This window comes from Colletes gigas, unplaced genomic scaffold (genome assembly GCF_013123115.1).
Source record: "Colletes gigas isolate AHSC1104 unplaced genomic scaffold, ASM1312311v1 Colletes_gigas_Sc00008, whole genome shotgun sequence".
Taxonomy (NCBI): domain Eukaryota; kingdom Metazoa; phylum Arthropoda; class Insecta; order Hymenoptera; family Colletidae; genus Colletes; species Colletes gigas.
Genome location: NW_025106637.1, coordinates 489,664 through 517,423, shown reverse-complemented (window position 1 = coordinate 517,423; position 27,760 = coordinate 489,664). Strand labels below are relative to the sequence as shown.

The following is a 27,760-nucleotide window of genomic DNA, read 5'->3' as shown; positions in this document are numbered from 1 at the left end:
CGACAAAGTTGATACAATCCTGATTTTTGCCGGTCTAACATCATGGCAATTCGTGAAGGTAGGGGTTCGCGCGGAGGTGGTGGGGATGAAGGCAGATTTCCGTTGAGGGGCGCGTTTATCGTGTAGCGCAGCCGAAGCGACAGGCGGGAGAGGCGAAAGGCGGCGCGGGAGAAGTGGAAAGCCGGGAAGAGAGAGCCGACGAAGGGAAGAATCGGGGTCCACAACAAAATCGCTTAATCGCTTTGCGCCACCGTCCGCAACGGAACACGGGCCGTCCGCCGCCATCACGGTGCCCCCTAGTGTGCATTTATGTCTTTCTCTTTCTCCTTCTCCTTCCCCTTGTCCGTCTCTCTCCTTGATTCGCTACGCCACTTCGTGCCGCGACGTTTTCACGGGCAAACCGAGAGAGTGACAGCTGCCAGTCGTCAGCGCGGTACGTGCTTTACGCGACGACTGACAATCGTCCGTGTGTTATCGCGTGAGTACGCGTTTCGTGAGAATCGTTCGTAAAATATCATCCCGTGCGTGGGTCGTGTACATCGAGTGTCATAACTAGAAGCAAAAGTGAGTGTCTACCGCGGACCTTGGCACAAAGTTGCCAAGAATCGGCCGAACTTTTGCTCCGGCGGTGATTCTATTCGTGCGTCAGGTTGTCATGGTAAGGTAAGTGCTCAGACAGAATTTCTCAAGTATAATACACGACGCGTACGATACGTATCGCGATCCTCGAGTGCCCTTTTGTCCGATGGTAAATAGAAAAGTAAACGTTTCTATAGTTTCCGCGATTCGTCATTGTCTTCTTGACGCGTCTCGCATTGACTCGGCTCGGTATAACCTCCGTTTGGAGAAACGTTACGACTTTCGTGCGTCGTTGATACCGATACCCGATTCAATGAAATCTTTTCCGTGTTTATTAATTCCGCGTCCGATTTACGCGTGCTCGCGCGTATTGTTTTGACTTTCGACTGTTCCCCCGTGTATCCCGCCCAGCTGGTCAGTCGGTCGGCGTGTGCGTACTCGCATAGGTGTGCGTGACAATGATCTACGACGTTTAACGACCTGTCGTACGGAGCGACGAATTAAACGACGTCCCTCCACGCGCGCCTCGTGGCTTCTCCATGAGGATTTGGAACACTTGCCGCGTGCACGTTCGAAACGCTGTCGCCGATTACGGTAGGTCACGTGCACGATAACTGTCCAATAATCAACGATTACGTATGCGCAGGAAACACTTATTTAATGTTTGCGCGTATTACACGGCTAAACACGAGGAAAACATAACCGTCGCTTTGTTTTCGCGTATAGTTGCTCGTCGAACGTATCGGTAGAATATTCCCTCGAAATACAAATGTTACTCTTCGCCTTTCACGATTAATACAATTTGATGAAGTTTTCAAAATTGTTATTATCGTTACGAGTTTGTTTGTTTTTTTTTTGTTTATAATCTACACGATGCCGTACATAGATTGATCGTTGTTCAACTGTCAACGTCCACGCGCATCCTCCTCGCTATGTTTAGAATAATAGAAAGTGATACGCCAAGCGTTTACAGACGCATGTATTTTATAACGATACATAACAAAGTACATTACGTAGATGTTTAAGGTAAAGACGGTCTAGTGCGATCGATTGTTCGAAGGATTTTTCTTTAACATTCCTGGTAGGGTAGGGGGGTGGTAAAAGTGGACGAGCCGTCTACCTAAGATAAACAGAAACGCGTATGCGTGCGCGTTGTTTATTAAATTATCGACAAAGTGCTTATAAGAATTAATCGAGGACAAACGTACGTAACTAGTACGTACACTTTGCGCACCTGAGATTTTCTCTGCGATCGTACAGCAACCAACGGTTTACCTATACATTGTGCTCGCGGTGCCGATGATAAAGAGAAATGCTGCCTAGAAAGCAGGTCTTGACTGAATCTAGGCCACCCTGATGGCGCGTGCACATTCTCCACAATTTTACTGTTCCTTCTCTCGGCCTTGCCGCGTTCGTAACCATCGAGAGAACTGAACCTTTTCTCTTCTCTTCTAGTCCTCCCTCTCTTTGCCGCCTCTCTATCCCTTCCATCGCATCTCCGTTTCTCTCTCCCTTCCTATTTTTTTCTTAGAACGATTCAAGGATCGAGTTCCGGAGGAGGACCGGCTACGGCCAAGATAAAAACGAACGTTTGAATCACTCCTTGCTATCGATAATATCGTCAGGCGTATTTTAAAAATCGCGGGTATTTCTCAACGATTTATCGTTGACAAGATTAATTGCCATCGACCGCGAGACGGTGAAACCGCCTAAAAAGATTAGAAATCGTTGGAAGAGATCGAAAGAATCGGTTTTGGTAATAGGAAGGGATTGATCGAAAATTGGAGCATTATGATCGCAATCGTATCGCGTTAGCGTCCTTAAAAGAAAACCTCGAAGAGATCGACGATTTTCTCGAGAGGCCGCGAGCGGAATCGCGTGTATATGACTGACAGTGGGGCGATCGAGAGCGACCTAGAAAGGTTTCAAAAGACATTTTCCCGTTCACCCACGTATAAAGCTGCCCTCTCGCCGCAAAAGCATAGAGCCACATAACGCGAAACCTCGTATAGTAATTGTGGTGGCAGGAAGGGAGGAAGGAGGGAGAGGAATGGAAAAAAGTGCTCGTACAAGTGCTAAGAACAGAGACGGAAGAAACGACGGGCAATGGACGCAAAGGAAGACAGAAAAGAAAGAGAACGCGGATAAATGTATATTTCTAGATAGGCTATACATACCGTGCACGTATACGTGGATACCTGTGCGCGTGTGTGTGTGGTACGACGACCGCGCGCGCATAGGAACAACGGAAAGTACGGAGCATAATACGGAGAAAACGCTGGTAAAAGGAAAGAGGCCTCTCTGGCTGCCTTTCCAATCGAATCGAACGCCCCTCTCGCCTTTGTCATTTTCTCTTTGTCCCCGTTTTCAGCTCGCCGTTCTCTCCGGACGGTTCTCCTCCATTTTTCTCTATTTTCTATCTGTCTTCTCCGACGCGGCTCGGTCTGACTCAGCAACGGAAGAAGAGTGGAAGGAGACCAGGCAAGAAATTTCTCTTGCTTCGCTCAAACTCCTCTTCTTCCTCCCTTCACCCTTTTAACTTGCCTCGTAGCATCCTGTCTACCACCCTAACCTCGGTTCTTTCTTGCGTTTCGATCTGCCTCTACCCACCTTTTCCTTCTCCTTCCTGCCTCCTTGCCTCCCCTTCCTTGCCTCTCTCCACCTCCACCTCCACCCCCGCCGTCGCCACCACCACCACCACGTTCACCTCCATAGCCACCTCCACCGTGGTCTTCCTTCGTCTCTACCAACTCCTCCGCTCGCTCGTTCGTTCGTTCGTTCGTTCGTTCCTCGTCGTCGTCATCGTCGTCGTCGTCGGCGTCGTCGTCGGCGTCGTCTCCTGCTTCGCCTTCGTCCCCTCTTACTCCCTCGAGCCGCTCTTTTCCGCTGGCAACCCTCTTGCCTTTCTCTCCCTACTCTCCTTCCTCGTTCCTCGTCCCGCTCCGCACATCCTGTTTCTTTAATACGACCGAGACGGGAGGGGAAAAAGGAAAGACGGACAAAGACAGATGGTGCAGGGGATACCAGAAGAACAAGACGCGAGAGGGAACTTTGTTGCTCGATTTTTCTCGCGCTTTTTTGCTCGGCGTTACTTACGTAAAAAGCTTCTATATTTAAATCAATTATAATTCGCGCGCGCGATCGATCGAGAGGGGTAATTTTTTAAAAAAACCGAACCAAAGTGAACGTGGAAAGATTCGTTACGAACGCTGGATGCTCCGGGACTGGTAAAAGGAGAAAGGTAGTTTCCATCGACGATCGCCGGAAAAGAATCGCAACGGTCTCGCCGGTACGCGAACGTTCGTTTCTTATTATTATACTAGACTTGTAATTGATATTTTGACGGTTGTTGGCTAAATATTTATCTTTATCGGACGTACGGAGCAGTGGTCTCGCGTTTGTAAAAATAAAATGTTCGTGTCGTACCGCTCCTTTCCGTTGCTGTCTCAACAAAAAGCAGTTTCGCCTACTCTTCTTTCTCTCGCACAACCTTTTCCCTGCTGTTCCTTCTTTTTCTCCCCTCGGATATTCTCGCTCGCGTTCCCCTTATCTCCGGAGTTTCTCATTGTCTGAAAGGGCCATCTGTCCCCCGGCTTTTTCATCCTTCGCTTTCATCCCTCCGTTGTACACGAGCACACAAAGAGACTCTCTTATCCGCCGTTCGCCACCCTCTCTTCACCCTTTCTCCGGTTCTACCTTCTTCTCCGTAGCTTCCGTTCGGTCGACTACTCCTGCGCATCCTCGTTGCTCCTTTCTCCTTCCTTGGAGACTTTGCCCAGGCTCCTTTTGCCGACCAGACAGAACTACTATCGTCGCAACTACAGAGAGAGAAGAGAGCACGCTGGAATAATACTCCGAATTCGAGATTCCAGCGATAACGTCCCGTTATCGTACAGTTATACGCTCTGTATGCTCGTGAAAAATCACATATCCGCGCTCAGTCGAGAGAAACAATCATTTTTTACGACAATCCTTCCCATAATCATCTATCCAAATGAGAATAAAAAAAAAAACTTATGCACCCTCAAAACTACATAGAGAGAAAAAAAGATCCCTCTAGGCGAGCCACGTGCGACCTTGGGCAAGTCCACGTCACCCTCTTACGTTGCACCCTCCGAAGGGACGGAACCCTGATCACGTGGATCTCGGGGGTGGTTTTCAACCCTCGTTTATCCTTGCTCCATAAGAATAGAATAGAGAGGAGTATAGCGCGGCGGACGATGGACGATGAAACGTGAGACGAGCTACGATCGAATGTTTGTTAAACTCTAGGCAGTACGCAAATTTCATCCGGCGACCATTTTTCGTCGAAAATTCAGAGAATATTTTGCACGAATGTCCATATTTTCTCCACACGACCAAGTGCGCATGGATCTCTTTTGCTCCAATTAACGCGTTCTTTACCACATGTCGTATATTCGTACGACAGCTGCGAACAGTCGTCCATCGGCATACCGCGTGCAACGCGCCATTAAAAATATATTTTATTCGCGGCGCGATTTTACAACCGAACGTGTTAACTTTTGATCGTTGTTTGTTCGGCGAAACTTGGGAACGAAATCGATGTTGTTCGTTTGTCCGAGGATTCCTTCGACGCGGACCTTTTTACGGGTAGATTTCGAGGGAACATCGATAACAGGACTATCGAAAGCAGTATCTACTCCGATATAGACCGTGTCCTTTCCTTTCTCCTTTCTTGCGTCTCCACGTGTCGGTTCCTCCGCTCTCCTCCAGTTCCAGTGAAATTGGCGTTTCCGGGTCCGTCTCCTCCCCCCTCCCCCCCTCCGTATCGTGGCTCGTTTCTTTCTCCTCTCCTTTCCTGCCCTTCGAAACCAGCCGCGCGCGGAGTCGGAGTCGTAGTCGGAGTCGGAGGGAAATGGCGGGAGGTAAAAGGTGGTAGGAAGAACGGAGCCGAGACTCCCGACTATATACGACTACTCTTCCAAGTGGTAGGGCGAAGGGGAACAGGTGAGAGGCCGAGAGAGCCCGGTTCTCTCGGAAAGGTGAACGGAGAGAAACGAAGAAACGAAGGGCATTTGGAATGCGGTACTGTTATGCCTTACGGTACAGACAGGACGGAAATTAGGACTGCTACGAGCTCTCTTGACCACTGATCGTTATTCCCTCGTCTTCCCAGCCAGACTTTTCCACCCCTTGTCATTTTCTCCGGCAACCCTTGAACAGTTTAGCGCGTCTGGGAGCCGCTCGCGGCGATACACGGGGCCCTGGCAGCGTTTACCGCGGCTGGGAGCCGTTCGCGGTAACACGTCGATGAGAAAAATGCTTACTTTCCTACGAACATGTCTTGGAAGAGGGAGGGAACGTAAAACTTTTGGAAAATTCACGTTCCTCGAACCGTACTTGGTCCCTTTTAACGCGTCGTTAAATGGTTGATAAGGTCTCCCGTCGCTCTCGTTCGTATTCCATTCCCGTAGCAGCCGTCCCCCCGGTTTCGATCTATCGACGGGTGACCTACGCCTTCCCGATCTACGGAATCGTCGGATCCCGTCGCTGACCAACATTTTTACGCGTAGGCGTCACGGCTAGCACGTATTTTTCCCGAGCAGCGTCTACGGATCGGTTCAGGGATGTCTCGACATCGCGGCGTTATCGATTACTTTCAATCTCGCGGGATACGAAAAACGCCGGTGTATTACGGTAAATCGATATCGACGTCGTTTCGATGACGGAGCGCCCCGTACTCGCAGAGAGAGTCGATAGAAAGCGTCGTTGAAACGTTCATCTCTAAAGGACAGGTTGCCTACCGCCGTGGATTCGAATCGAAACGAACCTCTTCCCGTATTATTCTTCTTCTCTGTATCCTCCTGTACCCCGGAGCAACACTTTGTTTAATGCAACTCGCTCGCGCTCGGTCTCTCGTTCCCGATAAAAATAGACGCTACGTTCCTTCCTCGGACATTGTGTCAAGTAATCTGATCGGAATACGAACGCAGCTTGGATAATTGCGATTACTACCATCTGGCCGAAAGACCTTCCTCGTCCTACGGAAACCGCGCGCGAGTTATCACGCTCCGATAATTAAGGGGGCATTTTCATTTCAAACGTCGTCTTGGAACGATAAAAACTCCTTTAATATCATTGCAATATTATTAAATTCTGTCGTCGTTAAAAAAGATAATATACGACCTAGAATTATTCTATAGTCTAGCTCCCCGTTTCTATACAAAGTTTTACAAAATCTGTATTCTCGACGGTCTGAAATTCGAAGAGTCGAATAGAATGTTCGTTTCCAAGTCCAACCGTAACAAAGACGCAGGCTCGTTACGGTCGCGTGGATCGGCCTCACGGCGCGTTTCTCGATCGTCCCGAGCGTTTCGCGAAAGTTTACGAAATCGAGCTTGTACATTTATTTTTCGCGCGAAAGCGTTCGTGCGTTGTGCCCTTCGCGCATCCGTCCGCGGCCGCAGAAAGATTTCGTTTGCGGTTCGTTTCGTGGAAAAAAAAGTCCTTCTTCGGGGGGAGGGGAATCGCGGCCGCCGCGAAGGCAAAGGTCGACGCTGGTTTATGCAAAGTCCGCCCCGGTAGCGATGCAAATTTTATTAGTCTCGCGTTTTATCATCCGCATCTACGCGGAAGAAAAACGAACATGGAAGGCAAAACCGGAGAAAACTGTTTCTGGAAGATTTCAGAGTCGGGTTCCCTGGAAACGCGGTCTACGATGGTAGCAAGAAGGGAGAGAGGGCACGGTCGTGGGGAGAGTGGGAGGGGGAGGAAGAGAGAAGTCGTTTCCGCTTACGTTTTTCCCGGAGAAAGAGCTGGTTGGTCGTCTCGAGGACGGTACGACGAAAGGAAAAAGTCCGGGAAGAGTCGAGGAAGAACGTCGATAACGTTGGAAAAACGTAAAACGCGCACCGGCCAGGAGGAGAAGGAAACGCGCGTAGTATAGGGAGTGGAAGAGAGGAGAGAGAGAGAGAAAGATAGCTAGAGGAAGAGAGAGAGGGTAACACACAGCTTCCCATCGAGCGAGAGAAGGGCGTAGCGGCGATGAGTGGAGAGGAAAGAGGAGGATGAGATCACGGGAGAGGAGAAAAAGAGAGAAGGGTGGCCGGAGACCGTGGAAGAAAAGGGGGCCACGAGAAAATAGCGTCTTCGTCGTAGGGAGGGAACGAGGGAACGAGTAAATGGAGCCAACGCGCGGAGAAAGAGGGAACGGGAGGACGCGGAGGGTCGAGAAAGAAACGATGAAACGACCGAGGGACAAAGAGGGCGGGAGAAAAGAAAAGAAGGAGATGGAACGAGAACGATACCGGGGGTAGATGAAGGGGGGAGGCGGGGCGGGGGGGGGGGGCGAGCTCGTCTACTCCGCGAATGGCAGAGAGACAGACGGGAAAAAGAAAGAGGATGGGATCCGAGGGAGGCGAGGTGAAATTGGACACAAAAAGCTCGAAGAAAAATTGAGATGAATCGTGGAAGGGTGGGCGGGGAAGGGAGGATTCTCTGAAAGGGAGAGACCAACGCAGTGTCCTTCTTCGAGGCCGCGAAAGAAAGCGCGAACTCGCCTTTCGAGGGATGAGCGACGTGTTCCTTGATACGAGATTTCTTGCCGATTTCCAAACGCAACCGACGATTATCCTGGTCTCGTTACCGATTCGACGCCTCCGCGAACGTGTAAGTGAACGTCGTCGCCGGATCGAAACGTTGTTTCGTTATTGGGTCATCCGGAAAACTCGTAGCGTTTTTCAACGGTTGACGGGTATTGACCAGGGGTTAAAAACAGTTACAGCTGCTCCAAAAATATTCCAACGACGATGAAACGTGACTGTACTCGGTGATCTATCTCCTATTCTCTATCTCTATTCTCGTATAAGGGATGTTCCTAAATATCACACGCTGATTTTAACGAAACTTCTTCAACGAAGGACCAAAAAATGTGTTCACCCATGTTCGGTGGTTTGCGTCAACGCGCAATAATTCACGAGATGTTTAACAATAAAGATCGTAAACGTCCCTCGGTGCGTTAATCGTGGTCGATTAAACTTTTCGTTCAAATTAGATCGTAGCCTGCGCAGACTCGGCGATCGTGCGATCCAGGTTGCGTTTGGGTTAAATTGTTTTTAATTGTAAAAATACCTTCTTCATACGTCATCGGCTGATATCTTGCAGTTATACCTCGTTTGGATCTATGGTGGCTGCACTGTATCAGGTCATTACATACCCTCGTACGTCATTCGTTCCCTCTGGTACGCCTATTTTCGCATCCACGGCTGCTCGTTTAGCGTCACGCGCTCCAAAGTAGTTTACAGACGTCCCGGCTCTTTCACGGTCAACTTTTTTCCAAACGTTTACACATATTTCACGCGCTTTTACCTCCGTTCGTCGAATTCGTGGATTCCTTTGCGAGCGGACGGTTGCTTTGCTCGTCGCTATCAGTGAAAGTACCTGAGAAAATAGTTAACGGATCTCTACACTGCGTTCCAAAGTTGCAATTCGATAAATAAGACCATTCCAATCAGATCCAGCAAATCAACGCTCACTCTACCTTTGTTATTGATCTCTTTGATAAAGTGTTTCCGATAAACTGTGTAAAAGAAAAGAACTTGAAACTCATCGAACGCAAAGACGGATAGTTAAACTTTGAACGATCCTGTACGCGAGTCGAGAGAAACCGTGTAAAACCGTCGAGATTAGTGTACTCGCGCACGCGCGAAAGATCGACCGTCGAGAAAGCGTATCGATCGATTCGATCTGGTCGACGATAGCGGCAGAATCGATCATCGTGATTCGACGGTTCGCGTTTCATTTGCGCTCAAGACCGCGGAGCTCTCTGATGTATCGACAGCGGTATCCCGCCACCAAGAATCACTATACCAACCGACTCGAGAGCAACAAAATTCTTATCTAGATAAACATTTTCAAATAACAAGCAACAGATAAACAGTTTCTCATCCGCAATTGACTCGATAACAGATATTAAGTAACTCCATACATCGTGTGGTATAAAATAATATTTATTTTTCTCTCGAGTTTAAAAATATATGAAAATCGATCGGTGCAGGATCTGGAGAGATAAGTGTTCCCGATTGTTTTAATTTTTATTTGTAATAATCGAACTCTGTTGAATCATGGCGTCGTTTTCGCGCGTAAGGAAACCGATCGGTCGATTATCGTCGATTCGTCGCCGTTCCACGGCTCGTTATCGGCCATTATCAGCTCGTCTGAAAACGATGTGCCGGTCAACCCGATTTCTAGATATCGATGCACGTACTCGGTACGCGAACGTATACTGTATCGGTTAGGCGTTCGTCTGGTCGGGAAAGTACGCGCGCGTAAAACACGGTTAACGAATTGCAGGCAAAAACGGATAGGTAAGTGCACCAGGTGCGCTCGCGAACACGCACGGTCAATTCGAGCCTTCTCGACGATGCACGGGGCCACGCGTGGACGATCGTGTCACCTGTACAACGTTTACACCGTTCGATGCTCGTTAATCGATCGAATCGATTTTTCTGCTCGCCCCCCCGATTAGCATAATACGTGGACGATTCCGCGACCGTTTGGCCCTTACGGAGGAGAAACGCAAAAAGAGGGACGCGAGAAGCGAAACGAGACGAGACGAGGGCTTAAAGTTTTCACGTTATCGGAGCACGTCTAAGCAACTGATAAAAGTCCGTGTTCCTACGGATAGATAACGCGGAATGGCTCGTATAAAGAGTCACATAGATAGAGGCAGATAAAGCACGGTCCACGGAACAGGTGAATGTTACGGGACAGACCAACGCCCGAACTTCTTCGTTTGCTTTTCTGGTGTCGATTCGCGCCGATACGTTCCTACGGCCTGTGAACTCGCGGGGAAACCTCGAACCCGTTTCCCGGTTTCGCGGTATTATTCTTCCTCTTTGGTTTCTCCTTTCGTGGGACTGCTCGCGCGCCTTATCGCGAACTTCAAGGAAACTTGGTGCCGTCGAAAGTGTTTACCGATTCGCGCGAAAAACATCGTACCGCCGATTTCCAGGCATCGCGACACCCGGGCCCGGTTCTTCGTGATCGCGTGAAACGCCTCCGTCTCGCGCGTTTCGTCCGCGACCGCGTAGAAAGCAACGCCGATATCTTCCCGTAACCGTGACGGATACGAAAACTAAAGAATATTTCATGGAGACAGATCGTTATTGGGGCGTGCACTACAGGTACTGTTCCGCTTTGCGGATCGATCTCGAAGAAGGAAGAAGGGCACCGAGAAACGGTGTTTCCGTGTGCGTGCGTTGGGCGGATAGGGGGTCGCGGGGGCGAAGCCGTCGATGACTTTTTCGACGGATCTACGGGGAACGGAGATTGATAGAAAACGAGAACTGAACGAACGTTTCCATCGTGTTTCTGTTGCAGCGGCGGCATGGCCGGGCAGCATTACTGCCTGCGCTGGAACAACTACCAGTCGAACATGACGTCCGTTTTCCACCAGCTCCTGCAGACGGAAGCATTCGTGGACGTCACCCTGGCATGCAACGAAGCTTCCCTGAAGGCGCACAAGGTACGTCGAGCGCCAAGATAGCGCGATACCAACGCCGCGACCATTTTCTTAACTCGCCAACTCGAAAAACAAACGTCGAAGAACGCTAAATTAATTTAGGAAAAATCTGCAATCCTTGATTAAATTTTTAATTCAAAGGGAAAATTTAGCGTCGCTTAACCATTCTACGACCTGGCGCGCTTTCGGTCCACTCGTTGCCGCGTTATTTTGGGCATATATTTCGCCAATGCACTTATTGCTCGCTCGATGTACCGTTTCTTTTGCGCAGGTGGTATTGTCGGCGTGCAGTTCCTACTTTCAGAAGCTTTTGCTCTCGAATCCCTGCAAGCATCCGACCATCATCATGCCGCAGGACGTTTGCTTCAACGACCTGAAATTCATCATAGAGTTTGTCTACAGGGGTGAAATCGACGTCTCGCAAGCAGAACTTCAGGTAATTTAAACGTTTTTAATTCCACGAGCATAGACGTATGAATATAAAACAGAAAATTGTCGATCTTTGGACTACTGTAACTTCGTGAAACGAAGTCGTACAATAATCTTTCCTGGGACTGTTCGAAAGGCTGGACCCTTTACTTTCACGCGTCTATGTTTAATTTCCTCGAAGATTCTTTTACGCCGAGCAGCGAGTAAGAAAGCGAAGCGGTTGTCGCTGTGAAAAGGTCCCAAAGTTTGAAGGAATGTTTTCCAACGTCTTGGATGTGTTAACAATTTGAAAAACATTATGTCGAACAAGACTTTCACTGTTAGGAAAATAATAATAATATTTGAAACTTATGACGGTCGTGAATGTACCGCAAAAGCCCCGGAACCGTGTGGTCGCGATTACCAAATCGAGAAGCAACGATACGGTTTCGTACGCGATAACGTGATCGCGTTACCATTCCTCGCATCGTCGAAGAATGCGTGCGATTAACGTGCGTTTACCAAGTGAAACGAATAGAGACGCAACGGGACGACAAGACGATCGAGACTTTCTCTTTGTTGCGCATTATTTCGTGTTCGTTCGCAACGAACGCGAACGGATATCTTCGTTAACCCTTTTATCGACGGTAGAGAGGAATTAATCGTTTACCCGACCGTACCCCGTTTGCGATTCTGCACATCCGGTGGAAGTTAACTTCCTCCTCTTCCTCCAGATGTCTATTTTACCGACCGACAGGGTTTATATCCCTGCAGTTTCCTTCCCTATTCGTTGTCGGTAAAGCAAATTCGTGGAATTCCAAGATGGCGCCACCCACCCTTGCTGGCACGACGGACACAGATCTCGTTTCGACAGTTTTGGCGCGCAATCCTCCCTTTCCTTCTCGTTTTCCCCCTCCTTGTTCTCGATTCCCTTCGGTACTCGCTATAAATAACGGTGCACTCGCGGCTAAAGGAGTCGTGTGCGTTTCAAATGTCCACTTTCCCTTTCGCGCACTTTAATTTTCTCTCAATCACGATACCACGGTTCGCCGAAAGTCTTTATTTAGTTAATGGCCTCGAACGTGCGCGCGCTTGCACGCGTTTCTAACCTAGTTTGCATTACCATAAACTCGAGCGAGCCCCTAGTCGAGAACAAAGCGACCTTTACGCATCTTTTCTAACGAATAAAACACGCGAAACAATAGATTACTTTGTGGCCAATTTCACGGAGTACTTAGAAATGCTTTGGTACGTATGTATGTACGTTACTCGTAGTTTTCTATCGTAGAACAGGTTGACCGGCTATTTGAACTGTTCAACGCCGGGCGACGAACTTATACTGTGTACGAGTACGAGCCAAATTTAACTATTAATCGGAGAATAAGTGTCTTCGTATCAGAAATTTGGTACAAGATGACCCCAAAGTATGATTTTGAATATACCAGATCATTAATCTTCTCCAAACATTTTAATCATTTTACACCTGACTAGTTTTCCATTCTGTTCTTGTAGATTCACTGTTTTTGGTTTTAGAGTTTTTATTTCGTCAAATGCCAACAACCAGGTGTGAGAAAGCATCGTCAATTCGTAGGTTATGTCTCCCGACTACGGAACGACTCGAACGATCAGCTCACGTGCAGGGACGATGATACGCATAAGTCATTTTTTTTTTATTCACGCAGACTCTGCTCGCTTAAAATTGGTTGCAATTCGATACAATAATTTCGTTCACCGTTGCAATCGTTCTTTCGATGAACGAAAGCTACGGGACGATCGGTTCGGGCGTTTTCAATGGCGTAACCGGGTACGACTTTTCGATCTAACAGTATTCAGCGTCGAGAGTGCATATGTTTTACAAAATCATGAATGGACAGTGCCATTATTATGTTCTTCACTTTCGCGAGATCAATAAGACAGTCTTCAAACCCCGTCTCGTTAGATTCCATTGTCCGACAATCAAGCTGCTACTACTACATACCATACCTACCCGATGCAGTGGCACTCAACCATTATCGGTTTAACTATCGATTCCACGTATCTGTATAATTTGCAAACTCGTTTCAGTCGCTACGAAATGAGCGTACAGATTAACACATTGTCGACCGTTCGAACGGTGCTCGACGAACCACAGAAATTATTTCATTCGGTACTTTTTTAAACCATGGATATATTCGAGACAGTCGTAAACCAAACTTCCATACTAATTGGTTCCAGGATAGTCGACGTAGGTCGGGGTAAACATAATGCACACGTGTATATATAGATATGTAGAGAGTGTTTCAAAGAAAGGATTCAGGATTCGGAAAATCTTGTGTGCATTTAAACACACACAAAGTTTACAAGCGTAGCGTAATCTATTTCTCGTTCTACAACGAACTGCAGAACATGTTCGTTCGTTCGTGTATACATACATGTAACGACTATTCGAACTAGTCGATCGTATATTTACGACCTACCGTGTGTCAACGTCTTTTGACCCTCTGGCACGAAAATATGCCAGCGAGAACCGCTCGCAAACGATGCTTCGAGTTTCGTTATTTTGCCATTTTTTACCTCCCTTTTACCCCGCTCCGTGAAGCAAAACGTGTTGGCACGCAACGATGCTCACGCCCCTGATTGGTGCTCTTCGTTCAGAGTTTCCTATCTCACTGCCAACATTCGCTTCGGACATAATTCTCGGCTGGCCGAAAGTAAACTTACAAACCAATTTCTTTTCAAAGATATTCTTTTAATCCGACGACGATTTCTAACTATCGCGTTTATCTTTTTCTCGTTTCGTTTCGCCTTAACGGAAAGAGGATAACCTCAAATTCGTCGCGATCTACTATTAACGAACAACACTCGTTCGATCAAAGAATTTAAAAGAAATACTGCATTTTAATGTAACGGGTTTCGATAAAAATATGTGCAGTCGATGTCCGTAAATCTAGTGTTAATATCCGAGAAACGTTCTACGTTCCATTTTCGGAGAAAAGCCAATAGATAGGACCTGACACGCAGTCCTTCGACTCGTTGTCCTTGACATGAGAGGTAAGACGACGACGTACGAAAAAAACACATATCGCTCATGTGCATCGAGCTCGACGTACTTACATATATAGGGTGTCCCGTTTTAATCTTTTCATTATCTTAAAAAATACTCATCGTTCGAAACGGAAGGTGTTCGTGTAAATTTTTGTAAGTCTGCCGAAACGAAAGAGAACATTCTCTAATTCTTACTGAAAATTTCGATACTACTATTTGACCAACCCGATATATCTGTAGCATACCATGAAATAATCAAGTTAACCTTCAAATAAGAATTAAGAAGTACCCATATAATGGGAACGATTGTTCTTCTAGCTTTATTGCAATCAAATCTGTATCTCGAGACACCGTGTATAGCCGTATATTCACGGTCACAACTGCACGTGTACCTTTCCTAACCTAACTGGAACGAAAGCGCAGCAAAAGAATTTTCAAACGTAACAACCGAGCCGTACCAAAATATCGGTAAGGCAGAGAAAGCTTTAAACAAACGCCTACGTGCATACCCTTTATCAAATCGTACACACAGTAATCGGGCAAGAAACATTCAGCATCACGGGGGTAAGGATAGTATGTATTCTCTACTGACCTCGTTCTCGATCGGTATCTCCCTTCTTCGAGTAGTTCGAGAGAGAAATGCGGGCGCATAGAGGGATCAAAAACGAAGGCACGCAAAAAGATGCTTCTCGGTTCTTATCGTTTTTATTGGCTGGTGCTTCGCGTGATTTCACGAGATTTGGTTGTTCGCGAAGACATTCGAGAGACGGATCAACGTATGCAAAACAAAAGTTGCAAAGCTCGACGGGAATACGGCCGGTAAAGGGCAAAATGAAATTTAATTTCGAAACCTGTAGTGCGTGGTACACATTGGCAGTACGTACCAACCGAGTGATAATCAATGCAAATGGCTGTGACTGCTACGAGAGTGTTTGGTTATACATTTTAACTAGAGATCGAATCGATGATTATTACTACAAATGGGTAACTAAACAATGATTAAATTTAATTACGACAATTAATAGGGTACAAACGATATCTGTTTACAGGGCAATGCAATATTAATGAATGAACAATTCGAATTTCCAATGTATTTTCTAGGTTAAGCGTAGTCGAAGAAGTCTTAGCCGCGAAATTACCGCAAGTTCGTAAAGTACGCGTGTCGGACGTTGCTTTCGCGACTGTACCGCTTTCTATGCTTTGGCCAAACCGCGAAGAGAGTCGTTCGTACGCGTGACTAATAATTTTCTTCTGTCCCGGAGCGAGCAAAGAGGTTGGCCGAGCGAGTGGCGGCGTACGAATGTGTAACCAACGTTCTTTGGGTCGTAGGATAGCATTCGTGACCGTGGTCTCTTTATTCTCTTCGATAGATGCGAAGCAGAAGAAAAGCGAGGAAGAGAAGAAGAGAAGGCGGAGGTATAGCGGCAAAGTCGAACGCGGGGAAACAAGAGAATTCGCGCTTCCTCCGTCGACTGTACCCGCGGTTTCTGCAGTGGCGTGCATGCGTGCGCACAGTTGCACGGCGGTCGTGTGTATGCGTGTGCAGGCGTGCACGCGTATGCGTGCGTAGAGAGACGACTGGAGCCGCAGATTCCCTTTGTCCGCGGCGCAAGCTCTGCAATTCGCGACTCGACTCGAGTCTTCTTTCTTCCTCGAACGCGCACGCGGCTCCTTCGTTCGCCTTCTTCTACCGTTTTCCCATCTTCCTCTCTCTTTCGTTTCTTTTCGGCGATTCCGTCCTTCTCCACGGTGCTCGGTCTCCCGAAACCGACCGTACCCTCTTCCCTCGTCGTTGGCGTCTCACCCGTTCGCGAGTTGCGTTGAGTCGCGTCGCGTCGCGTCGCGTCGCGTCGAGTCGAGTCGACGCAGGGCCGGCCCTACGGACCCTCGAACGTTCCTGCATGGGGCCGGTTAACGACAACGGAAAGTGGGGGTAATTCGATCTTTCCCGCGTGTCCGCCGACACTTCTTAACATGCCGATTATTAAACTATCATACTAGATATCCTGACGCTACAAAATCACACGCCACTGTCGCACAGACCTAACCTATACGCGTCTTATTTTTCAACACTACGACTCCAACGGTAATTCAACCTCTCTGTTAACTTCGTTTCTTCCGATACGCCTTTGGTACACAACGCATGAAAATTTTTTATTTTTAATTCGTCAAAATGCGTCGAGATTCGAAGGTGATGGAGGTTCTTACGGATTATCTCGCCCCCGTAGGAAATCTGCATCAATTCGAACGAGACTATTCGTTCGAGAACGATCCGAATAATGTAGGATGCAGCGACGAACAGAATTTATCCGTATCAACGTTTGAAACCAGAGCACGAGCGGTGTTTTATTCGTCAACGTTAACAGAACAAAATCTCTTACGGTTTGTTCGCGATGTATGGTGAACCAGGGACCTAACTTTAGGCGTACACCACTGCGACGGTCATCTCCCTCTCTCTCTCGTATATGCACGCATATATATTATATGTATATATATGTATATGTATATATACATATACTATATATATATGTACACAGTCTCGATCGGCGTGTTCACGCGAGTACATAGCGCTACCTTTGTCGCGCCCACGGTAGATCGCCTCTGTCCTTTCCCGTTCTCTCGCGAACCTTGCATCCGTCTTCGTCATACCGTCGCCGAACGCTTTCCCGCTCTCCGTCTTCTCCGTTCCGTCTCGTTCGTTTCCGCGCAGACCGTATTTCTGTTCTCGTCCTGCCACGGGAAGTCTTCCTTCCTCCCGCGGGAACCGCTCGTCCGTCTTCGTCGCGCTCCCGCAAGAGACGAGCTCTTGCGTTTCTCTCGAGCGCCGCAGACTTGCCGCCCCGTGCCCGCCGCCGTACCGTCGTGCATCGTGCTCCCCGTCATCCCCCCTCCACCGAACGGACTCTCTTACCCCCTCTCGCTCCGCGCCCTCCGCCGCTTCCCACCGGCCGTCCTGCCACCCGCCGGTTTTCAACCCCTTACCCCGCTATCAGGGACTGGTCAGGTGCGCTGGCTCGCTTGCTCGCTCCACGCGAGCGCTCAATCGCTCTCTGTCCACCGTCGAGCACGCATCCCCCGCGAGTCTCTTCCTCGTTGTACGCGCTCGAGCGCGGTCTGAATCCGTCCTTGTTCGTCGCGTCGGCGAATTTCGCGGCGTCCTCCGCCGCTACCTCCACCTCCTCCTCCTCCTCCTCCTCCTCCTCCTCCTACTACTCTTCCTCCTCCGGTTCTGGCTCTGGCTCTGGCTCTGCCTCTGCCTCTGCCTCTGCCTCTGCCTCTGCCTCTGCCTCTGCCTCTGCCTCCTCCTGCTCTCCGCCGCGTCCTCTTCATCTCCTCGCTCCTCCGAATGCCGTGCGCCCTCAGCACGGAGCGCCGAATGCCATTTCACTTTCGTTGGGCTTCGCCGCGTAGGAGATCGGGCCCTGCCAGGAATTATCCTCTCGTTCTACGTGGTCGTAACCTCCTCGTACACGGTTTCGTCTGGCTTTTTCACGACGTCGACTCTACTAACGGCGGCGACACCACCTCGTTTTCTCGTCGTGACTTCTGTGCCTCTGCTTCGCCTTCTCCTTCTCCTCCTCCTTCTCCTACTTCTGTCTCTTCCTTCGCCACCGCCGCTTCCTTCTTCTCTTCCTCGACTTCTTCCTGTTCTTCCTTCGCTCGCTTTTCGTTTCCTCCCTCGTCCTTTTCCTTTCCTTCTCGCTGTTCCTTCTTTCGTTCGCACTCTGACCGATCGCCGGACGCTCCTCGTGTCTATTCCTCTCCCTTTTCCTCTTCCCTTTGCGTTTTCCCTTCCTCGTGCGTCTCTGCTCTCTCGACGTGGGACCGTTCGCCTACGGAGTACCGCAGCCAGGTGAGTGATAAACGATACACAACTTCCTTCGCGCCAGGATGGAAGAGTGTCTTGCGAGCCACGTCGCGTTATTACTACCCGCCGTAGGATGGGCATTGCTCCGATGGACTTCTCGCAACAGAGAGAGAGAGAGAGAGAGAGAGAGAGAGAGAGAGAGAGAGAGAGAAAGACGGGGAAAGATAGCAGAAGTTTTACGTGAATACACGACAGCATATTACCCGCCGAACGTTTGGACGACCGTATCGTGCACGTGAGCCATCGTGTTTCAAGATATTTTTGTGCGCCAGACTGTTCCGTGCGGACCTTACTTTCTCGTTTCTTCCGAATCGAGGTATCGCGGTCTGAAATCGTTCCCGTGTATCGTTTACAAGTTGCCGCGCGTGTATTCGAAACGTCGACGAACCGTGATTGCGTGCAAAAGTGTCTTTCTCATGAATGAAACACAGATGCAACGGGCCGATACGGTGCCGGACGCGTTCGCGAAGTGTTTACGAAGTCTGCGACGCTCGAATAATTCGCATCGAAACGAAGATACGGATTACGATACACGAGAGGCGTCGATCGAACGCGTGGAGTGTCGCACACGTTGTGTAAATAATGAGACGCGCATAAACGTCCGCGGACGCCTTAGTAAGTCGCTCGTTGCGTTCGGTCATTGATGCTACACCTAGCTCGGATAACACTCCGAAACGTAGTTTCTTTCCTCGAAGATTTAAATCGTACTTGACCCGATCCAGTGTCCACGCTCGCGAGAATTTTTTTCCCCCCTCGAGTCGACGCAAACACGTTACCGTTTTACGATTAACTCGGTGTCCGTGTTGCTAAAAAATTACCCTTACGAGAGGAGAACGATCGAGAGGTAATCCAGTGTGCTCGAGAATCCTTTGGAACGCCTGCGAAACTGCGCTACCCGCATTATCAGCCTTCTCCACTTCACATTCGTAAACATTCCCGTCACGCACGTCTTATCTCGTCGATTTAGACACCACTGTCGGATATTTGTAAAGCCTTCTGTTAATCACGGGTGGAAACGGATCCGACAGCGAAAAAATTCAATTGTCGCGTTCGGATGCTCGAGGAAAATTCCAATATGCAGTAAAAAAAAGGAATGCAATTAGCTCGTAGCGTGCGATACAACGACACGTTTATTCGGATCCGCATACTGTAGATAGTTGTCTTTTGATCGATAGGAACGGATCTAAGCGCGGACAAAGCTCTGGGAAGGAGTTACGAGGGCATTATCGATATCCTAAGTTCCGCGAAGAAAATCCAACGACCGATACGAACGTTACAGAAAATATCGGCAGGTTTTGTAAGAGTAAACGTTTCGACGTAAGACGCGACTAATGTACTGTCATCTACGAGGATACCGGCGTATTCTTGCATTTGCTCGAGGAGCACGTGGTGGCCAGAGTCGCGCTTCCATTCAGAAAGGAGGTTATGTAGCGTGGAGAAGAAGAGAGGAAGGTTATGCTCGTGACGCCCGTTACATTATCAATTCCGTTATGGCGCCGTATTCGTAATAGTGGAGACGACCCTACGACCATCTTCGGGGATTCCCCTGTGCGTTCTCTCCCCGCTTTCCTCCTCATTTCTCTCTTTCACGTATCTGCTACCCTCTCTCCCCCTTTCCAACTCTCTCTTCTCTTCTTCCTGCGCCTCCTGGGTCTCTTCCTGGCGGTGTGTCTGTATAATATACCTTACACCGTCTCCTGGTACGACCTCACGGAGACCAACCCCGTTGCCACCCCTTCGCGTCCTTCCTGTTCTCGTGAAACGTTTCCACGGTCGATCTTTTTGCGGATTTACACCTGTTGGACTTCTCGTTCTATCGCCCCCTTATTTCTTCCTGCGAAAGAACTCCACCCAACGTCGTGTTCTACCTCGATGGGAAGATCTTTCACCAATTCGTCCCTCTCTTCGCGTCTCTCTTTTTCTCCGTCGCTTTTCCCGCCTTCGGGACTCGCATTTGCCCTCCCTCACCTCCCCCTCTCCTCCACCCAATCGGGGTTCGATTCCTGTGGGACGAATCGTCGGTTGTTTGCCGTCCGATGTTTCTCAAAGCGGACGGTTCCAGGGAAAATCAAAACGAATCGGCCGTTCGTTCGAGGAATGGGATTCGTTCGCGACGGGAACGGTTTCCGTCGAGTTCGATACTCCTCTCGACGTGCCCCCGCCGGTCGTCGACTTCCGCCTATATAACGCGTTTCCAAAACATTCCGCGAACGTCGCCTGCCAAAGACACAGATCGGAAGTAACCCGCCAGGGGTAGAATTTTTTCTCTCGTCTCGCGTCAATTAGTCTGGGATAATTGGTCGGGCGATGCCCTTGAACCCTAAGTATTGATTGGTGAGGTTGGATTCTGCCGGTGGCTTTCCCTCTTGCCTCCGAACCGATGGCACCACCCCTATGCATCCACCGCCGAACCAACCAACTACCCACCCGCTCCCTAACCCCTGCACCAACACCCGCACTACCCTACCAACCCATTGCCTAGCGTCCGTGGTTCTCCAAGTCCCGTCGTCGTCGTCGCCGTCGTCGTCATCGTCGTCGTCGTGTCATTTAAACATCGCGCCTCTCCAAAACCCTCTTTCGTTCGTGAAAACCCATTTTACGGAACACCACCGTCGAACGACATCTCATCGAATCTACGCGCGACAAAGGAAACCGATCTAACAATTATCAGACAGACGTTCTCTTAACGTCTGACTCCAAAAAAATGTTACGGGGAAAGCGGTCGCAGTAACGGAAGACTTTTCCCGCAGAGACCGCTTCTACGACCGACCCACAAAGCTCGTCGACATCGCGAATTGCTTGTACGTTGGTCGGAGAAAACGTGGCGACGATTTCGGGTAAATTTTCGGGGTAAATCGTGCTCTGCCCGGGAGTCCCAATTACTCCTGTTAGCATCGTTACGCCGAGGTTGTCGCCGCGGCGTGCACGTCCGACATGGAAGTTCGATCACCCTGCTGCAACCAATACCACGGAACTCACGGATTGTCGGGCTCGAAGATTCGCGGACATTTCAACGCGGTTATACGTATCCGTTCGCAGCCGTCGGGTGAGAGGAAGCGTGTGAAAGAGACAAGGATAGACGAAGAGAGAACGAGAAACGGGGGGGCGGAGGGGCGAAGAGAGATGCATAGAGCAACAGAGAGACAGGATGTGTGCGTGGAAACGGTTGGAAGTCATCGGTGTCGGTGCCGTCGCGAGTGCCGTAGAGAGAATCGGGGGTTGGGGGTGGTCGATACGGCCCTGGGGCCGCGACAGCCGCGTCGGAGGCCTCCCCATTCTTCCTGCGGGCGTTTTTGCCTCTCTGCTTCTCTCTCTCTCTCTCTCTCTCTCTCTCTCTCTTTCACTCTCTCAGTCTATCTATCTTTCTCTGTATCTCTCTTTCCCTCTCTGTTCCCTCCTCCCCTGTCTCCCTCAGCTGCTCACTCAATCGCTAGCTCAGTCAGATTCTCTCCCTTTCTGTCGTTGCAACTCTCTTCTTCTCTTCCAACCATACCACTGTGAACCTAGTCCTACCCCTCCGCCACCCAGTTTTCCACCCACGCCCGCTTTCCAGCCGCCACCGACACCCCCGGTGCAGCCTGCCTAAACCCCCCACCTGAACCTCTGCTTCCATCGCCTAACTCTTCCTCTGCTTCCTCAGCCCCCTCGCTCCTAGCCGAGCCGTTGCCGCCGCCGCCACCACCGCCACCGACGCTCTCGTACCGCCTGTCCCCTTGCCGACCCCGCCTAATCGCACCACCCCTGCCTTGATTAAAGAACAGAGAGCCTCAACTTCAACGCGGCCCTCGCTCTCGATCGCTCGTTCGCTTCCTCTCTCTTCGTCTCCTCTATATTCCGTTTCTCTCGCTTCTCCTATCCTCCATCGCTTTTCTTTACACTTTTCGTCAATTCCGCGTCCGTCCATTCCACGGATTTTCCCCCTTTACGCCATTCTCGTACGCGCGGGCGAAAGAACCGTTCCAGATTATGGGTTATTTTTCTTCGATCGCGGACGAAAATGCCTGTGACCCAATGTAGCTCGCGATATCTTTCCAGGATAAGAAAAACATGGACTCCGTCGATTCATTTTTCCGTAGTCGCTGGCTTCACCGAGACAGACTTAAGCGACTCGCTATTTCTTTCAGCACTGATCCATCTTTCTCCCATTCGACAGAGTGAGAGGAACATGGACAGCATCCAGTAATTTTTCATTAATTTAAGTCCGCACCCAATGAAACTCGCAGTTCCTTCTAGGTCTTCCCCTCCTCCGCCCTTGATACACCTGGTCGGCGTGGTTTCACGTCAGGCTCGATGCAACTCACAATTCTGTCTATTCGTCTTTCTGAAAAAGAAAAAACTATTAAGTTTCGCGGAGAGTACATGGTACCACGAACAAGATGGTACAATAATGCATAAACTGCGTTGATTTTGTTTCGAAACGTGCAAAGATCGATCTTCTTTCGCGTCCTCGCGTGCACCAGGCTGCAACGAAAATTCCACTCGAGACAATTTTCTCACGCGGAAGTCTTCTCTTCTCGTTTACCGCTTCCTTCTACGCGCCTCTTCCGGCCCAAGGAGCCCCCGTGAGCTCGTCGGGTTCGCTTTTCTTTCGGCATACGCCGCTTTCGCGTTCTCCTTTGCGTTTCTTTTCCTCGGTCGGTTTCCCTCGCGCGCCGCTTTCAAGGTTAAGATCACAGAAGAGAGAGAGAGAGAGAGAGAGAGGAGGGGGTGGGATGGATGTTATAGTCTCAGGGAGGACGTCGTCGCGGTGCTCGACGCGGGTCGACGCACTGTGCCGATGAATCGCTGCACGCCGAAACTGGATCGTGAAAACTGATTTTAGACCGAGCCGCGGCCAGACGGCAACTGCGAGATGAAACTGTATCCGTTGGAATGGGGCGCAAGGATGACGAGGTTTTACCAGGAATATGCAAATCCCCGCGGTCCCTTCTTCTTTATTCCTCTCGGAAAGCGGTTTACCGAAATGGGTTTATTCCGTGTACGGTCTTGTCCACGATGCAACGACGATGCGCGGGAATACTTTGATAATTGTTCGATCCGCTCTATGAGAATTCCACCTGCTCGCTAGGTGAATATCTGCTCCCTTCCCGATCGGTTCCCGCCGGGAAGATCGCTACGGAAAACCCGCGATACTCCGAACACGATCTTGCAACGATAAACTAGCAGGTCCATCCGTGTTTCAGTCGCTGTTGAAAACGGCCGATCAGCTGAAGATAAAGGGCCTCTGCGAGGTGCCGGAAAGCAGGGACGGTCCGCCATCGGTCAGCCTGAGCTCGCCACCCCGTGAACCCGGCACGCCTAGGATAAATTTCACCAAATTGAAGAGGCATCATCCGCGATACAAGAGAGCCAGAACCACGTTCGAACCACGGGCGACGGACTCGAGACACTACGACAGATACAAAGAGGAGGAGTCGAACGACAATTATAATCGTGAGAACAAAGAGGTAAGCGGCCGAGAAAATACACTCGAATTGACGAAGAAAGTACGACGGGGGGAAAAAAGGTGAAAAACGATGTTACAAGGGGTTGGGGGAGCGATGGGTGGGAGGGGAGGGGTGAAAGCACGAGAACGTGACAGCCGTCCGGCGAACGGTGGCACGATCTCGTCATGGTCGTCGCTAAATTCGTACCGGATATTTCGCAGAACCACAGGGACTGGCAGGCCGAAGATGAAGATTGCACGGAGGGAACGACAGCAGCAATAGTATTGGAAACTTGCCAGCGGAACAACAGCAACAACAACAACAACAACGGTAACGGTGCTAACAACAATAACAACGGTAAGTCGATTGACAGAGTTCGGCGCCCCACACCTGAATCCTCGCACATTTTGTTCGTAAATTCGTTCATACATTGGTATATTATATCTATTTAACGAGTTCGTTAGCTCGGTATCTAACATTCTTGTTCGTTGTTCGATAATTACATTCGTTACTGAGGATTCCAGGTGTGGGGCGGTTTAGCAATTCTAAATACGATAGAACAGACTCTTTTCACTTGAAATAAAAAGGTGACATGTTTTGTCATACAGGACTCGGCCATTACGGTCATCATCCGGATCCTGGGGAGGTGGATCTGCCCCCAGAGACCCAACCTACGCCACCCAGTGCCACCTTGGTTGGCACTACGATCACCCATCTGAGGGACCCGGATCATCATTCTACAGGTGCAGACTCTTTTTTAGCATTTAGGATTGAAAAGGATCCGAACGTCACTGTTTCAAAACTATAGTCAACGATCAAAACCGCCTAACATAACGCGGGAATCGTTATGCTGTTATCGTTTGTTGCTGCACGAGCAACGTTCGATCGGTGGTGGGTGAATCGTAATGGGAGGAGGAATAAAAAAAAAAAGCGTAGCCGTTCGTTAGACGGGGAGGGAATCAAAATAATTGGTCTAATCGGGCTTAACTAGTTGCGATTAGATTTGCGTTGCTCGGTTCGTAACAGCCCACGCAACCTCATTTAGTCCACGCATCTAGCTTTGCCTTCGACGGCGCTTCTTTCGCGAAATCCCAGGTGGGACTCGCGCAGAGAAGCTAAAAGCGCGTCGCGATTCGACGCGGTTCCGCGATAAACGATCGACAGACGGCTCAAATGGGACCCGGAAGTATCGTTTTGTTCATTCGTATTTGCTTGCAGAGATTCAAACCTGTGACAGTGTGAAGATTAAGTTCGAAACGTTGCACACGATGGACTCGTCGGATACCATCGACATCGACAGCCACATGTCGGATCGGGCGAGCGTCAGCTCGAAGAACGCGGCCGACAGCGACAACATGATGATGATCACGCCGGAGCTGCTCGGATTAATGCCCTCTGGAAGTTCCGTTCACTCCGATTCCGGTGAAAATAACTCGAGGGGTCATTCCGGCCAGTCGAGTTCCCATCACCATGGCTCCAAGTCGTGGACGCAAGAAGACATGGACGCCGCGTTGGAAGCGTTAAGGAATCACAACATGAGTCTCACGAAAGCCTCCGGTAATTTAAATATGACCCTTCGGACACTTGCCTTAACCCTTCGCGGCCCCACGTCCAGCCAATTGTATCCATGTTTCCAAGAAGACAAGTTACCATTAGAAAACTGATACAACTGATCTTTGTAAAGGTGCCAGGACCGCTAAGGGTTAAGTCTTGCAAATTGATCGGTATTTTGTATGCTTACATTACTTGATCGTGATCGTTTCAGCTACTTTCGGTATACCCTCGACGACGCTGTGGCAAAGGGCTCACCGGTTAGGCATAGACACACCAAAAAAGGACGGACCAACGAAGTCGTGGAGCGACGAGAGTTTGAACAACGCGCTCGAGGCGTTGCGAACTGGAACGATCTCGGCGAACAAAGCTTCGAAAGCGTTCGGTATACCTTCCAGCACATTGTACAAAATCGCGAGGAGAGAAGGGATCAGATTGGCCGCGCCCTTCAACGCGAGTCCCACCACTTGGTCACCGGCCGACCTGGACCGCGCTTTGGAAGCGATTAGGTCAGGTCAGACGTCCGTGCAGAGGGCATCGACGGAGTTCGGTATACCCACGGGGACGCTCTACGGTAGATGTAAAAGGGAAGGAATCGAACTGAGCAGGAGTAATCCTACGCCGTGGAGCGAAGACGCTATGACCGAAGCTCTGGAAGCCGTCAGGTAAACTTCATTATCGAACCCTGTCGCTCACGGTTTCTGAACTGTTGCAACTTCATAAAAAAATAGACGTTCAACAACCTTTATAGGAATTCTATTCTTTCGCAATTCACATCGTCGAACTATTTACGCGATTAAGTTTGTCGATTTACCCACGGCACCTTTCGTTCATTTTCGTGTTTCAGATTGGGGCAAATGAGCATCAATCAAGCAGCTATTCACTATAATCTACCCTACTCTTCGTTGTACGGTCGTTTCAAGAGGGGGAAATACGAAGAACCCGTTGTCGGCGAAATATCGCAAGACGGAAGCAGTCCGCATTTCCATCAGAGTCCAAATCAGAATCATTCGTCCGTTGTTCCGGATCAAATGACGTACCAAGGCAGCTGAAACTTACCCCTCTATTAGAGCCCTAAGTTAACTTAATCGTTGAGTTCGTCGTTCTCGCGAACGGACGCGATAAACGAGTCCGAAAGCCGCAAAAAGCCACCGACCAAACTTGTCACTGAACAAAATTGGCTGAACAATGTTTTTAAGGAATTCACAAACCAAGGGGCGGGATAGGGGGTGGGGGGGTAACGGGATGGGGGGCTCGCAGTATTAAAGGTGGACTACCGTCAGGAAATATTATGTACATTGTATGATTTTTATGTCGAAATCGGAAACGTAGACTAACGATAATTTATAAGAATTATTTATAAAGAACGCTCTGTACAGTCGGGAGGATCCCGGTAAACCTACTTTAGCGTGTAAGTCGCCTATGGGCCAATAAGCGAGGATATAAAATATTCTACAGGCGGATATCTTACTAATTTAAATTACGCGAAAAACCGATCGCTCCGTAACTTAATTCGTCTTACGTCCGTATTCGTTTTTCTAAGTCCTTCTTAGTTGATCGTTCTTCTCGAGACAGTGCTTTATCTTATTTTATACTTGCAATGTGATTGAAATCAGTATATTCGTAATTAAGCGTAAAAGGATGCTTTTCGTGCATAAATGATGAATTTATACATTTGCGAACGTTTAGGTAAGAAAAGCACACGCACACACCGACACACTCGACACCCATGATTTACCTACGTTTACAAAATTTATGACGTTCGGATGACATTGTTATCTACGAAATTAATAAGCTAATATGGTAATCACGTACGAATTCATTTTGAAAGATTTCTAAAATTTCTTATTCAACGAAACGGTACAAATTTATTTTTTAACGGATGATTCGTTATAATTTTCATACGCGTAAAAGACAACCGCCTTTAAACAAGTTTACGAATGATGCACGATGATCGTCGAAAGAGGATAATTAATGTTAATTTTACCGTCTGTTTCATTTTTACATTTGACGAAATTACAGAAGTATGTTATTTACTTCAAATCGAGCATGCTATGTTGCATTTGTGTTTTCAGAAAGGACTGAGTAGGATACAATTAATTGTAGAAAAAAACGTCGGTTTAGAAAACATAAACGAACGAAACTAGTAAAACTATGCAGATGTTTCTACCAAATTCTATCAATTCTTGGACACAAGGAAATATTTTCTCGATCGTCTCAACTGCCACGTGTAAAAAATATGTTAGATTTACTATTAATTTATCATGCTCACACATATTATATAAAAAATCACATGAATATATACCACTTATAAATATATGTACAGTTTATATATTTTAAATTAAAAAGTAATGCAATTATGAAGAACTGCGTACTTTTTATATACTTCTCTTGTGTTCAGGTTCAACCAATATGCATAAA

At 48.8% G+C, this 27,760-nt stretch overlaps 1 protein-coding gene across 2 annotated transcripts; it reads left to right on the top strand.

Moving 5' to 3' along the window:
• Positions 1 to 266: 266 nt before the first annotated feature.
• Positions 267 to 26,501, top strand: LOC122396702 (protein bric-a-brac 2). Of its 2 annotated transcripts, none has more exons than XM_043395320.1 (9): positions 267 to 663; positions 10,921 to 11,065; positions 11,334 to 11,498; positions 23,546 to 23,809; positions 24,010 to 24,145; positions 24,397 to 24,531; positions 25,007 to 25,345; positions 25,554 to 26,004; positions 26,187 to 26,501. In XM_043395320.1, exons 1-9 carry the CDS (start codon positions 656 to 658, stop codon positions 26,389 to 26,391), a joined length of 1,848 nt encoding a protein of 615 aa, XP_043251255.1. In that variant the 5' UTR covers positions 267 to 655; the 3' UTR covers positions 26,392 to 26,501. The 2 variants fall into 2 exon arrangements, with proteins under 2 accessions (XP_043251255.1, XP_043251254.1); XM_043395319.1 differs by having other exon boundaries at positions 24,376 to 24,531.
• The last annotated feature ends 1,259 nt before the right edge of the window (positions 26,502 to 27,760 follow it).